Source organism: Mustelus asterias, chromosome 13 (assembly GCF_964213995.1).
Source record: "Mustelus asterias chromosome 13, sMusAst1.hap1.1, whole genome shotgun sequence".
In the NCBI taxonomy this organism is placed as follows: Eukaryota; Metazoa; Chordata; class Chondrichthyes; order Carcharhiniformes; family Triakidae; genus Mustelus; species Mustelus asterias.
This window is the reverse complement of record NC_135813.1, coordinates 7,992,062-8,007,900: the sequence shown is the minus strand read 5'-3', so window position 1 is coordinate 8,007,900 and position 15,839 is coordinate 7,992,062. Positions and strand designations below refer to the sequence as shown.

Sequence of the window (15,839 nt, the reverse complement as noted above, 5' to 3'; positions counted from 1 at the left end):
TTCGCCCTGCAGATTACAGTAGACTGTGCTGTAGAAAGGGTTGCACATGTCAAAAAGATGTCAGATCGCCTATACCCAGGAGAGACAGCTGTGGAACATTTAATTCTCACTTAGGGAGCAAGTTTCAAATATTCACACATACGCATCTGCCAGAGTGAAGTTTGCTACTTATAACTCACCTGTTTGATGCAGATGACAGAAAAGGGAATATGAAAAATAAAACCACCTGACAATCCATTCCAAAGCTGTAATCTCATCAAAGACCAGCAATGGATATTACTTGTGGAATTGTGAAAGGACTGGATTGCCCTATTTTTCCTGTGTATTTAAAAGATTAACTTTGGAGTGGAGACACAGCAGAGTAGTAAAAACACGCTGGCGTTGTGGAACGGTGGGACGTGGGGTTCGATTTCCCCTGATCAACCAACTGCTAGGGGTAGGGCTCCTCCTGAGGCAAAAAAAAACACTAACAGCACAAATCAAGGATTGCACCAGACTCCTGCTTAATCCGTATGGCTCAGTCCGCTCAAAGAAAATGTCCGTGTACACAGAAACACAAACACACCAACGGTTCAAGGCGAATCCCTGCGATGGTTCAGGAGGTTGACCAAGTGAGGAATGAGTGACGTTTCGAAGACAAAACTGTGGACCCCCCCCCCCCCCTCCTCCCACCCCCAACCTGGCACCTAAATTACCTGCTGATACCCCTTGTTTGGGCTCATACAAGAATGATTGTCACATTGGTGAGATACACAAGGGAATTAGGCACCCTTAAGAGAATGTCTCAAGCGAGGAATTGACATCCCCTGGAAGGAAAGAAGGAAGAAAATTTGGAGAGAGAAAACAGAGTCAATTTGGGACATAACTCAAATTAAGTTGATAGTGGTGGAATGCAGAAAATAATTCAATTTGTGACATCAAGAAGTTGTTCAGTTCCTGAGACACACCAGCATTTTTCTTTTTTTTTAAAAAAAAACATTGCACAACTCTTAGTTAACAATTCTAAGCATCATTTCGAAACTGTGCTTCGGACAATGATCGCTGTCTCCCTGGGTAACAAAGCTGAGGTGGAAGCAATTCGGAAGCAGGCTAGCCGATCTGTTCTTTATGGACAATAACGGTAATGAAACTTCCGAAAGAAACAAACAGTCAGAAATTAAAAGCAAGTCGACCAAATTTCAAAAAGCAGCCAGCTAGTCGCAAGCCTGGCATCTCTCCCTTTAATGCAAAACTTTTGACAATTTTTTTTATAGCTAAAATAAATACTCAAAAAAAAACCTTTCACGCTTGGCCATCTTTTAAAGCATCGCTAGTCTCACACGCCAAAGTACAAACCCAAGAAAGTCTTTCGCCAGATGCTCTGATTACAGTGAAGTAGGCATCATCAGCCTTTAAAATAGTCAGCCCCTGATGGTTTCGGTACAATTCTTTTGTGAAAGGAGAACACTTATAAAACACAAGCAAGCACCTTTGGGGAAGAACTGCTTTCGTCTCCATGCGTTGTGGCATCGTTAGCACTTGCAAGAACAAGCAGCTCACGATTTCACTGCACAGAGGCCAAAGCACTTCTTCCTCCAGGTGTCTTCATTTTGACCGAGTCTTAGTTGCGTTTATTAAAACGCCGCTGCTCTTAGACACTCTGTGCCACCGAAAGGTAAACCTCAGCAACTAACTCACTTTCCTTTAGTATACAGAGCACTCCACCGGTATTCAAACCCTTGAGGCCAGTTTTAGTATCTCACGCATTGCGGTAAAGCAAAAGTTCTTAATTTGCTCAGCGCAATGGTCGATTCCGGTGGACAAATTCTTCATCCCACATATTATCTACCAGGTTTTCACGTTTTCCTCATTTTGCAGACTGTGGGCTGGTACACGAGAACATCTGGGTTGTCACAGGTAAAATTTTATCTGTACATGGTCTCCAAATAGACCATTCTATAAAATCAACATTTATAGATTCTTTATACATGGTGGTAATGAGCATCAAGGTATCATAGCGAGAAGAGTGGCTTTTTTCCAAAGCTGCAAAAGAAACATTGCTTTTCGATACTGAGAGAAAACCTTTTCTTTAAAACAAAGCAAACAGCAGGAGGAGCATTCCGTATATTAAACAGACCCAGTTGGCGCCAAGTCTTTTAAATGAGGAGATCCCACACACTGATGACGTTGGGTGCATCAAATAGCACCCAAACTTGTGTAGTGATGTATAAAGAAAGCCTCATTTACCTCAAGCATGATCTTTTACTTGCAATCACTGCTAGCTTGCAGAACTGCCCCCCTCACTACAAAGCTCATTCCCCTCACGACATAGCTCATTTGTAATAATTCTTGGAGGAGGACAAATGATCTTGACTAATCAAGTATGTCACTGCTCTCCACATTAACGATTTTTCCAAGTTTGCTTTGGTGCAGACGAAGGAACAACTGTTCAACTGTTTACCAAAACGTTGTCCATTCCTTTTTTCCAAGGAGAGGTACAGGGTTCCAAAACTGAGACGCAGTCAAACAATAGTAAACATTTAATTAGTGGACGCCATGTCTTTTACCCTTTATTCTTTGGCTGTTCTTAAAACAAAAGCCCAAATGCCACAAGACACAATTGTTACCTTTTCCCCCAGCAAAGTGGGATGACTTTCTCCTTCTGTATTTTTTTTTTTTATAAGTGTTCTCTTTTGCGTGTCAAACTGTACAATTTACTAACAGCATTTACTTTAAATTAAAAACCTCAAATCAAGGCTGGTTAAGCACTAGATCCAAAGGCAACAGTAGTTAAGTGGATGTAGTTGCAAGCTACCCATAATAGAGTACAAACAGGGCCCACGAGTGAATAATCCATGGACGCTCTTCTCAGGAAATGGCACCCTTTTCTGCCGATGAGCAGCTGGAAGCACCTCTGTCAGAGGCAAACAGTTTCTCTACGTGCGATTCAGAGTCTGGAAGATTCTAGAAATCTGCAACATCACAGGGCCCGTCTCAGGATCATTCATCCACTGAGTGCTGTTCAACGGATTTTCCAGCATATCTTCAAATGCTGCAAGAGAACACATTTAAGGGCTGGTGGTGATTGGGGAATTGCAGAGCAAACATAATGACATCTGACAGCAGACAATTCATAGAATCCCTGCAGTACCATTCGGCCCATCGAATCCGCACCGACTCTGACAGAACATCTGACCCAGGCCCTCTTCCCACTCATTTCCCATGGCTGATCCATCTAACCTACACATCTTTGGACACTAAGGAGCAATTTAGCATGGCCAATCCACCCAATCTGCACATCTTTGGTGTGTGGGAGGAAACACACACGGACACGGGGAGAATGTGCAAACTCCACACAGACAGTCACCCAAGGCAGAATTGAACCTGGGTCCCTGGCGCTGTGAAGCAGCAGTGCTAACCACTGTGCCACCGTGCTGCCCATTGCATAGAATTAGAAGATAACCTGTTCCTGATTGAAAACCACAAACAATTCTGGCGATGAAATGAATTTTTACACTTTTTAGAAAACGAGCTCTTATGATCAAGTATTTTGCAATTCTCAAGCCAAATGAATACAGTATAATCTGCATAATTTACTAAAATACAGCAAATTTAAGATTCACGAAGGCGCATATTCCGTTTGCATTACTCAGCACCAAAGGGAAATTGAGAGACAACTTCTGCTGAGAAGAAACTAAGCAGAATGCGGTCCCTGGAAAAGTCATAGAAACCCTACAGTGCAGAAACAGGCCATTCGGCCCATCGAGTCTGCACTGACCACAATCCCACCCAGGCTCTACTCCCATATCCCTACACATTTACCCGCTAATCCCTCTAACCTACACATGGTCGCTACTTCACTGGAATCTCGCTGCTGGAAGACAACAGGTCTTCTTTAGAAACTGGAGATGGAAAAATGCGAGCAAAGCTTAAGCACCAGAATCCCACCGAGGTTGGTGGGCGCAGGGCTGAGACTACTGACAAATCAAATACCATAAAAGACAAGAGTCAGGTGGCAGATAAAACTCACTCCGATAAAATACAAGCCTTTAATTGTAATATAAACAAGATGAAGTTTTGCATCACCAACAGTACTAAAGGAAAGTGACTGGCTGAGGTCACTCTCCTACTCCTCCAGAAATAGAGGGACTTTTAATCATTGCACATTTATTCAGAAGGCCAGAAGGTATTCGGACATGTTGTTGGTTGCCAAATTCTGCCAATTCTCAGTTGGGCTGCAACACAGTAGCTTGGATGGGGAGGGTTGAGGAGAGGGGAAAAAGGAAGATCAAATTTCTCCCAAGACATATTTTGAGGGAGTATCACGGTCAACAACAATGTGGAAATCCACAGGCCCGAATCTCCCACTGTCCAGACAATAGTACAAAGCAGCAATTCATTTTTACATTTTTTTTTAAAAAAGGGACATCAAAGGGGACACAGTGGTTAGCACTGCCGCCTCACAGCGCGCCCAGCACTGCCGCCTCACAGCGCCCAGCACTGCCGCCTCACAGCGCCAGGGACCCGGGTTCAATCCCAACCGTGGGTGTCTGTGTGGAGTTTGCCATGATGTGGAGATGCCGGCGTTGGGCTGGGGTGGGCACAGTAAAAAGTCTCACAACACCAGGTTAAAGTCCAAATGGTTTATTTGGTATCATGAGCTTTTGGAGCGCTGCCCCTTCACTTACTGTGCCCAAAGATGTGTAGGATTGGGGGATTAGTGAGGTAAATGCTGGGTTATGGGGATAGGGTGGGGGGGGCTGGGTAGGATGCTCTATTGGAAAGTCGGTGTAGACTCAATGGGCCAAGTGGCCTCCTTCTGCACTGTAGGAATTCTACGATTCTATCTCGAAAATTATGCTCCTATGTGCTTGGTATATTTTACTCATCTATTAAATATGGCAAAAAACAAGCTGGCCTGTTCCAAAGGTTGGTTGGTCTGTCAACAACAGCTGCTACGGAGAATCAGCAGGTCCAGCACAGCCGTCATTTTACTGTACACATCCACAGGGCAAGTTATTTCTGTACCCACGTACGGCAGGTTTCTGCACTGAGGTTTCAATCATTCAAAAACATCAGCACTCTTGTTAGCTGAATGATTTAAATAATGTTACAATAGCACAGACATCCACTGCCACAGACTGCTCTCTTAACATTCATGGTTAGCAGCAACGTATTAAGTGTAACATGAGATTGTGACCTTTGAGGGACATTTAAGTTGAAGTGCACATTTAACATCTGAGCTCAGACTTGAGGATCTTACACTTTGATACACAGCAAGACATCCCTGCTTTTGAAATAAACACAATACTCCACTCAGTAAACAACTAGGGAATGCCTGATAGGAAGTCAGAAAATGCTGGAAATAGTCAGAGGGTCTGGCAGTATCTGCGAAGTGAACAGCTGAATGGTCACTGGCCTGAAATGTTAACTCTGCTTCCCTCTCCCCAAGGTAGCACACGGATGCGACCAATGTCCTAGGTTACCGAGGGGAAAATCAGGCACATCAAAAGGAACAAAAGAGCGGCACGGTGGCACAGTGGTTAACACTGCTGCCTCACAGCGCCAGAGACCTGGGTTCAATTCCAGCCTTGGGTGACACTGTGGAGTTTGCACATTCTCCCCGTGTCTGCATGGGTTTCCTCTGGGTGCTTTAGCTTCCTCCCGCACTCCAAAGATGTGTAGGTTAGGTTGATTGGCCATGATAAATTGGCCCTTAGTGTCCAAAGATGTGTAGATTAGGGGGATTAGCGGGGTAAATGCTGGAATCTGCTGCTGACCATTATTCAGCAATCCCTGAGTGCATCAGAAGGACAGGATCAGGGCTGGCTGCTGAATAGTCTGTCAACACTTATTAGATCTTGTATGAAGAATGTGCACTTAGGGGAACTGGAGAGCACAAGCACCTTTGAAAACAATCTCAGGAAGCAACTAACGCCTTAGAGGGAAAAGACTTGGAGAGAGGAGTTACAAAAGAATAATAAAAAGGAAAACTATAATGGAACTCCTAGCCTCACTTGACAGATCAAAGCATTAAGAACACTTACCAAGCAGTGTTTTAGGATTAATCAGTCCCAGCTGTACAACAGGGTTGTCCAGAATGGCTTGAAATAATGGACTCTCGGTGTCAATGCCCCTATCTAACTCCTCAGGGGAGGGCTTTCGATCACCCAGCAACCATTCACACTGAAAAATAAAGGTTGCTCATTACTGATCAGGAATTTGCTCGATCAAACCGGATCTCAGTGTTACAATACAATGAGGGGTTGAGAATAGGGTTACAGCCGCATTGTTGCTTCAGGGATAGTTTTGTTTACAGAATCTACAAAGTAATCTCAGCACGCTAGCCAGAGCAATCCTCTTTAAATTCTTTGTCCCAGCAACCCTTCCTGTAGCTGCTGATTCGCAAATAACTGGGAGGCTCAGAGTGAAAGTAAAAATATTATTCTGGCATAGTAATTCAGTGGGGCATGAAGATTTAGGCAACATACGCAAAGAATTTCACAGTTTACTTAACCATTTCTTAGTTAGGGCTCTTTAATGTCGGGTGAGAATCCCATCAAAACATTATAACCACTTTGTCCTTTGTAGGGTGGGAGTAGAAAATTCAAAGCATCCTAATTTAAATGTTGGGGGGGGGAGGGGGGGGGGGGGGGGGGAAGGAAACCTTTATTCCACGTAAGCACTGCTCTCAGCAGCAGTACAAGGGTTCAAATGCCACAAGAAAGTAATTCATTTTTAATGACCCGTCTATACTTTCACCAATCCTTGCCTACTCAAGTTCCTCCTCTGAGGCTATCAACTCTTGCTGGGATGTAGTTCCACCATTAACGTTTGGTTTGCACGGATATCACATGGAGCGTTACCCATTAAACCGCTCAGGAAGCCACATGGGATTTTTCGAACACAAAACATGCAGCAATCAGCACTTATGACCTCTGCTATTTTTATTCTACATTTATCTTCTATTTTAGTAAAGGTGCTGGGGATTTCGAAGGGAACATCCAGAAATAACACTTGTTCTGGGAGATCAGAAAGAGTAGGATGAGGCCATGGGGACATGAGTGCACTCCTCAGAGAAGGCAACAATATAATTTCCCCATGTTGGCTCACCCATCCCCTCCCTAAATTCATATGGGCCTCATATTTTGCACAAAGATCCTACCTCCCCCTCCTACGCATACAAGCTATATACTATGTGCATGCTGCAGATAAACTCAATGACGCAGATTAGGAATTCAGCAACTCAAAACAAGAACTTTGAATTTCAACACAACATATAAAGATTAGGTTTAAGTAGCTTTCGTCTGATAAAATAATCTGCTCCATTTGTACTTACAGCAGCATCTTGTTGGTTATTGTTGACTCGCAAAGCATCTATTACCTCCTTTTCATCGAATCCCATTTCCATCAGGGCAATCATAGCCTATAATAAAAACCAACCACCAGCTATTCAACCGTGTGCATATTACTTGTATTGGCACTACTGTACATTTAAACTAGTAACTTTTGGAAACTCCCTGTTACTTACAAAAGCATATACAGTCCGTCTAGGATCAGCTTACTTTACATTCAGTGCTCCTTAACAGCACTCTAAGAGTGATCTTGGGAACAAAACACTCTGCTCACCCCACATGTAGCAAAATCATGAACAGATTCTTTCTGAATATACAATGTCACAACACGCAATAACCAGAGGAGGTCTGCCATGACCCACTGCTGCAGATTAACACAATTCAGCATTGTCCTTCAGCCCTCCCCATACATACAGATGTGCTTAGAGACCAGTGCAAGTAACCGTCACCCAGCAGCAGGCCGAGGAAAGCCCGTAGGGATATTTAGAGCAGCAGTTCCCAAGCAGCGATAAGACCCTCAGACTTGGATCACACACCTTTGGCCCATGATGTTGCAGCCAGCATGCGTGCAGCTGACAACTCAGCAAGTGTTGGAATGCAGAACCTTCAACATCAACTCCAGGCTCTTCACCAACTCTACCGCTGCAATCATTTTTCTTGCATCTTACTGCATGCCACTTTAACCCACCCTGTGAAATAAAGAATCCTGGCAAGGTTGGGGAAAATGCCCTTTAATACCATTTTGACTCACTCTTACTGGGATCTTTGGCCACTGTTTGCGTCATTCAAATGTACAGCACCTCTGTATTATAACACCTTTGAGGTACAATGGTTTACATGGGAATGTGTACATTGATTAGAATCAGGGGGATAAACCATCAGTGATCAGCTTGATCATGTAGGAATTAAGAGCTGAAGTCGGCAAATTCAGCCCTTTGAGCCGGCTCCGCCATTCATTCAGATCATGGCTGATCTGTCCCTGGTCTCAAATTCACCTCCCCACTTGTTCCCCAAACCCTCTTACATTTTTTTCATTAGAAATATATCCATCTCCTTCCTGAAACCATTCAACAATTCAGACTCCACCGCGTTATAGGGCAGCGATTTTCACAAATTCACCATCCTTTGCTAGTTCCTCCTGATCTCATTTTAAAATCTACAGTCTCTCAACCTATATCTGTGACCTCTTGTTCGAGATTGCCCCATAAGAGGAAATACTTGGTCTACATTTATTCCATCAATCCCTTTTGAAATTTTATATACTTCGATCAGATCCCCTCTCATCCTTCTAAACTCCAGCGAGTACAAGACCAAACTGTTTAATCTCTCCTCATACGTCAACCCCTTCATCCCCGGGATCAATCTGGTGAACCTTCTCTGAACTGCCTCCACATTGCCGCAACCTCCTTCCTCAAATAAGGAGACCAGAACTGAACTCCAGATGTGGTTTCACCAACCCCCTATACAATTGCAATTGGTCTAATAACAATAGGTGTCTCATGTAACCTAGAGGAAAAAAATGGGAGATTTTGAAGTGAAAAGCAGCAGTTCTCCTCATAACTCAGTAATAATTTATTGATTTTCTGTGAAAGTGTTACACTCTAGTTTTCAATTATGAATAAATGTGGCATTGTGTCAAGCTTCAGAAAGCATCTCAAATTACAGGAAAGGCACTGTTCAGGTAAAAGGAAAATTCCATTCATGCCACATGCATTGAAATGAAATTCATTCGACTCACTCTGGGTTCTGGTCGGAATTCCCGTTTCCGCCGAATTTTCTTAAAGATGTCAGTCAACTCGTCCTGTTTGGCAATTTCACCGACAGCTTCCGGCTTTGCTTCCTTTGCAGCTGCTCTTGACCCTCCGGCAGTCGCATCCCCGGGTAGCGGCGCGTCAATTGTGGGGTCCTCTGCGTGTTCAATCAGCCACTCCATGGCCTGTGTCACAGACATACTGTGGGTAGAAGGGAAAACCTGCAAATTGGAATCTGACAACAAATATTGGTGCAGCTGTATAGATTAGCACTGCACACTCTAGTTACGTCACATTTCCACTGATAACAATTCAGATCTTTAATAAAGTTTAAAGATTTTAGAAGGGGAGTTGAGTTTGGAAAGAGAATTCAACTCTTATTCAAATACCACTGATTTAATTACAATAAGGCACACTCCCCTTTTCATGGAGTCAGAGGGTTACAACCTGGAAACAGGCCCCTCGGCACAATTTCTCCATTCCGCACCCTTTTTTTAAAAAACCACTGAGGTAGTAATCCCAGTTGCTCGTGTTTGGCCCATATCCCTCTACACCAATCTTACCTACGTAATTGTCTAAATGCTTTTAAAAAGACAAAATTGTACCCGCCTCTACTACCACCTCTGGCAGCTTGTTCCAGACACTCACCACCCTCTGTGCGAAAAAATTGCTCCTCTGAACACTTTTGTATCTCTCCCCTCTCATCTTAAACCTATGCCCTCTAGTTTTAGACTCCTCTACTTTTGGGAAAGGATATTGACTATCTAGCTGATCTATGCCCCTCACTATTTTATCGACTTTATTTTAGGTTATAATTTTATTTTAGGTGCAGTAATTAATCTTTAGTCTCTTGGAATATTTTCCTTTGTTCCAGTCTCAAAATAATGATCAATCTCACTTGGACATATAATCAAGATCAGCAAAGCAAACTGGAGGGAGGCAGATTATTCTACAGTTCCGGTACTACATTAAACTTAGCATTTTTTTTTAAATAAAAGATTTGTAACCAGGCTATTTTCTTCTTTAATAGGCAGGGAGGATAGAACCATAGAAAAGTTACAGCAATGAAAGAGGCCATTCATCCTATTGTGTCTGCGCCGACTGAAAAGAACCCGCGCCCATTCTGATCTCACCTTGCAGCACCCAGTCTGTAGTTACAGCACCTCAGGTGTAGATCCAGATACCTTTTAAACGAGTTGAGGGTTTCTGCCTCGATCACCAATCCAGCCAGCAAATTCCAGACACTCACCACCCTCTGGGTGAAAAACTATTTCCTAATATCCCCTCTTATCCTTCTACCAATCACCTTATATCTGTGCTCCCTGGTAACATACCTCTCTGCTATAGGAAACAAATATTTCCTGTCTGCTCTATCTAGGCCCTTCGATTTTGTACACCTCAATCAAGTCACCCCTTAACCTCCTGTGTTCTAAGAAACCGACCTTGGCGTAATCAATCTTTCCACATGACTTCAAGTTTCCAGCCCTGGCAATGTTCTTTTAAATCTTTCTATACTCTCTCTACAGCAATTATGTCCTTCCTATAGCGTGTTGATCAGAACGGTACACAAAATTCCAGCAGTGGCTTACCCAGCATTTTATACAGTTCCAGCACTGCATCCCTGCTTTTGTTTTCTATACCTTGTGCAATAAAGGAAGGCATTCCATTTGCCTTATCCACCTGTCCTGCCACCTTCAGGAACTTGTGGACATGCACTCCAAGGTGTCTCACTTCCTCAAACACTCTCAATATCCTGTTTAGTGAGCACTCCAAAGTGCACAACCACACATTTGTCCGGATTAAATATTATGCCATTGCTATCATTCTGTAGTCGACAGCTATCCTCTTCACTACATCTACATGGCTAAGTTTTGTGTTAGCTGCAAATTTCCCAATCGTGCCTCCCACATTTAAGTGAAAATGATTAATTTATACCAAAAGCAGCAAGGGACCCAACACTAAGCCCTGTAGAACGGGGCGCGGTGACACAGTGGTTAGCACTGCTGCCTCATAGCACCAGGGACCCGGGTTTGATTCCCAGCTTGGGTCACTGTCTGTGCGGAGTCTGTGCTGAGTTCTCCCAGTGTCTGCGTGGGTTTCCTCCAGGTGCTCTGGTTTCCTCCCACAGTCCGAAAGACGTGCGGTTAGTTGCATTGGCCATGGTAAATTCTTCCTCAGTGTACCTGAACAGGTGCCGGAGTGTGGTGACTCAGGGATTTTCACAGTAACTTCATTGCAGTGTTAATGTAAGGCTTACTTGTGACAGTAATAATAAACTTTAAAAGGACACTGGAAACCGCTTTTCATTCACTAAAATATCTGCCAATCATTACCCTTGTTTCCTGTCTGAGCCAATTTTGGATCCAACTCCCCGCACTCCCCTTTATCCCATGGGCTTTCATGGCCCTGATCAGTCTGCCATGTGGGACCTTGTCAAATGCCTTACTAAAATCATATAGACCACATCCACTGCATCACCCTCATCAATCCTCCTTGTTCCTTCCTCAAAAATATCAATGTTAGTAAAACATGACTTTACTTGGACAAAACCATGCTTTCTATCCTTGACTAATCTGTGTCTAAGTGACAGTTTATCCTGGATAGTGGGAAAAGCCCTTTGATTAAATAGTCCACTGGACCATTCTTCTTTCAAGTGCCTTATGATTATGTAAATAAAATATAGGAGGTTTCCCACATAACTCCATCACAAACCTCTCCCCACCAACAATTGTAAGATCCTAACTTGTCAACGCTCCATACCTGGTGCTACCAAAAACTATGCAACCCAAAATCACTATAGTGCGTATGGCACAAAACCTTCAAAAAAAGCATACACACTGTATAATAACTGTAGATATCCAACAGCGATGGCTACCTAAAAAGACCAGTTTACAAAATGATGTCCAAAACAGACTCACTGATTCAGCCGTAGTGCTTTCACTGCTCGACTCTCAGGGAAGCCCATCTCAGTCAACTGGCGCAGTGCTGCCTCGTCTACCCGGTCCTCCTCATCTTCATCCAACATTGCTGCCAAAGGGGCAAAATCCATTAGCAACACTTGCATCTAAATGTTCAGTCCGCTGTTAAATAAATAAAAACAGAAGTGCTGGAATACTCAGCAGGTCCGGTAGCATCTGTGGAGAGAAAAACAGGGTCAACGTTTCAAGCGCAAAATGACTCTTCTTCAAAGAAGTCATAATGGACTCAAAATGTTAACTCTACGACTTGGCAAAAATATACATAACTCAGCCTCCTCTGGAGGCTTCAGCATCAGAGGTGCCAGTCTTCAGCTAATTTGATTCACTCCATGTGACATCAAGAAAAGGCTGGAGACACAGATACTGCAAAAGATCATAACATACCGGCAACAGTACTGAAGATTTGTGCTCCAGAACTTGCCGCACCCCTAGTTAAGCTGCTCCAGTATAGTTACAACATTGGCATCTAGCCGGCAGTGTGGAAAATTGCCCAGGTATGCCCTGTACACAAAAGCAGGACAAATCTAACCCGGCCAATTACCACCCCATCAGTCTACTCTCAATCATCATTGAAGTGATGGGAGGTGTCACCAACAATGCAACCAAGCGGCACTTGCTTAGCAATAACCTACTCACTGACGCTCAGTTTGGATTCTGTCAGAACTACTCAGCGCCTGACCTCTTCATAGCCTTGGTTCAAATATGGACAAAATCACAGAATTGTTTCAGCACAGGAGGCCTTTTGGCCCATCATATTTGCATTGGGTCTCCAAGCAGACATCATGGATTAGTGCCATTCCCGTCTTTTCCCCATACCCCTGCACATTAATTTTATTCAAGTAATCATCTAATACCCTCTTGAATGCCTCGATTGAACCTGCCTCCATCACACTTCCAGGCACTGCATTCCAGACTCGAACCGCATGTGTGAGAAAGGTTATTTTAATCACAGCACATTTGCTTCTTTTGTAAACCACTTTAAATCTATGCCCTCACACTCTTGATCCTTTTCCGAATGGGAACAGTTTATCTCCATCTACTCTGTCCAGTCCCTCATGATTTTGAACATCTATATCAAATTTTCTCTTAGCCTTCTTTACTCCAAGGAGAACAGTTCCAACTTCTCCAATCTCTGGAAACATTCTCGTAAACCTCTTCTTCACTCTCTCCAATGCGTTCACGTCCATCCTATAGTATGGCACCCAGAACCGTACACAATATTCCAGCTGAGGTCTAACTGTCTTCTTTCTGATTATTCATTCATGGGACATGGGCGTCGCTGGCTAGGCCAGCATTTATTGCCCATTCCTAGTTGTCCTGGAGAAGGTAGTGGTGAACTGCCTTCTTGATTCGTTGCAGTCCATGTGCTGTGGTTGACCCATGATGCCATTAGAGAGGCAGTTCCAAGATTTTTATTCAGCAACTGCGAAGGAACAGTGATATGTTTCCAAGTCAGAATTATAAGTGGCTTGGAGGGGAGCTTATAGATGGTGTTCCCATGTCTTGCACAAGTCAAGCTTAACCTCCTTGCTCTTGAACTCTATACCACTATTAATAAAGCCCAGAATACTATATGTTTTATTAACTGCTCTCTCCACCTGTCCTGCAACCTCCAATGATCTATGCAGATACATCAAATCCCCCTGCTCCTGAACCCCTTAAATTTTACCCTTTATTTTTATATTCTCTCTCCATGTTCTTCATACCAAAGTGCATCACCTCAGACTTCTCTGCATTGGACTTCATCTGTCACCTATCCTTGCAACCTTTTTTGAACAAGGGTGATACATTTGCAATTCTCCAGTCCACCGGCATCTCTCTGAGTCTAGAGAAAACTGGAAGATTATGGGCAGTGCCCCTGCAATTTCCATTCTCACTTTGTTCAATATCCTTGGATGCATCTCATCCAGTCCCAGCGCCTTGTCGACTTTAGTGACAATCTATTCAACTTTCCTCCATATCAATTTTGAACCCTTGCAGTGACTTTCCTCATTTGTCACCATGCCCTAGGTAGCATCTACCTCCTTTGTAAAGATGGATGCAAAGTATTAATTTAATACCTCAGCCATGTCACCAGCCTCCATGTCTAAATTCCCTTTTAGGTCCTCAACTGGCCCTACTTCTTTTATTATTTATATGCTTTTAGAAGACTTTGGGATTCCCCTTTATGCTGGCTGCCAGTCCTTTTTCACAGTCCCTCTTCCCTTCTCTAATGTGGTTCCCCACCTCCCCTTTGAATCTTCTGTATTCCTCTTGGTTCTCAACTATATTTTCTATCCAACATGTCGTAAGCACGCTATTTCTTCTTTACCTTAATTTGTCTCCTTTCTCATTCAGGGGAGCACTGGATTGGTTTGCCTTACTTTTCCCTTTTAAGGCAATATACCTTGACTGTACGTGGGCCATTTCTACTTTGAAGGTAGCCCACTGTTCAGCTACAGATTTTCCTGCAAACCTTTCATTCCAGTCTAACCAGTCCAGCTCTGTTCTTACCCCCACTGAACTTATCCTTTTCTATCATTTTAAAACTTACAATACAATGATCACTGCCTCCTAAGTGATCCCCCACTGACACTTGATCTGCTTAATCCACCTCATTTCCAAGAACCAGGTCCAATAGCGCTTCCTTTCTTGTTGGACTGGACACACACTGCTGCAGAAACATTTCCTGAATACAATTTCGGAACATTTTCCCTTCTACCCCCATTACACTATTACTGCCCCAGTCTACATTCAATTGGAGTCCCCCACTATAACTACTCTATAATGTTTACATCGCTCTGTAATTTCCCTGCAGATTGGGCTCCATCGAGGCAGCATTTGACCGAATGTGGCAACAGGGAGTCCCAACAAAACTGGAGTCAATGGGAATCATGGGGAAAACTCGCCACTCGTTGGAGTCATACCAATCACAAAGGAAGATGGTTGTGGAGGTTGGAGGTCAATCATCGCAGTTCCAGGCCATCAGTGCAGAAGTTTCTCAGGGTTAGTGTCCTAAGCCCAACCATCTTCAGCTGTTTCATCAATCACCTTTCTTCAATATTAGTCATAAGTAGGAATGGTCGCTGATTATTGCGAAATGTTCAGCACCATTTGCAATTCTCAGATACTGAAGTAGTCCATGTCCAAATGCAATAAGACCTGGGCCATATCCAGGCTTAGGTTGATAAGTGACAAGTAACATTCGCATCACACAAGTGCCAGGCAAAAACCATCTCCAAGGAGAGACAACATAACCATCACTCTTTGACATTCAATGGCACTACCATCATTGAATCCCCCACTATCAACATCCTGGGGGCTTACCATTGTGTGGAGATGCCGGTGTTGGACTGGGGTAAACACAGTAAGAAGTTTAACAACACCAGGTTAAAGTCCAACAGGTTTATTTGGAGCAAAAGCTTTTGCTACCAAATAAACCTGTTGGACTTTAACCTGGTGTTGTTAAACTTCTTACTGGGCTTACCATTGACCAGAAAGTGAACTGGACTAGCCCTATAAATACTGTGGCCACAAGAATGGGTCAGAAGCTGGGAATCATGCAGCAAGTAACATATCTACTGATTCCCCAAAGCTTGTCGAACATCTACAAGGCACAAGTCAGGATTGTGATGGAATACTCTCCAGTTGCCTGGATGAGTGTAGGTCAAACAACACTCAAGCTTGACCATCTAAGGCAAAGCAACCCATCTGATTGGCACCCCATCCACAAACATTCACTCCCTGCACCATTGCAGCACAGTGGTAGCAGTGTGCATCATCTACAAGATACACTG

The 15,839-nt window shown here is 43.5% G+C and overlaps 1 protein-coding gene across 5 annotated transcripts in view; it reads right to left on the bottom strand.

Moving 5' to 3' along the window:
- Positions 1 to 971: 971 nt before the first annotated feature.
- ubac1 (UBA domain containing 1) overlaps positions 972 to 15,839 on the bottom strand; it is a 37,264-nt gene continuing 22,396 nt past the window's right edge. For 3 of the 5 annotated variants that reach the window (XM_078226274.1, XM_078226275.1, XM_078226276.1), the window contains exons 6-10: positions 12,004 to 12,112; positions 9,073 to 9,286; positions 7,319 to 7,405; positions 6,027 to 6,165; positions 972 to 3,031 (exon numbers count right to left, since the gene is read on the bottom strand). In XM_078226274.1, the coding sequence (XP_078082400.1) occupies positions 2,916 to 3,031; positions 6,027 to 6,165; positions 7,319 to 7,405; positions 9,073 to 9,286; positions 12,004 to 12,112 (665 nt within the window). In that variant the 3' untranslated portion in view covers positions 972 to 2,915. The remainder of the gene's footprint in view (positions 3,032 to 6,026; positions 6,166 to 7,318; positions 7,406 to 9,072; positions 9,287 to 12,003; positions 12,113 to 15,839) is intronic. The other 2 variants (XM_078226277.1, XM_078226278.1) reach the window with 2 other exon arrangements.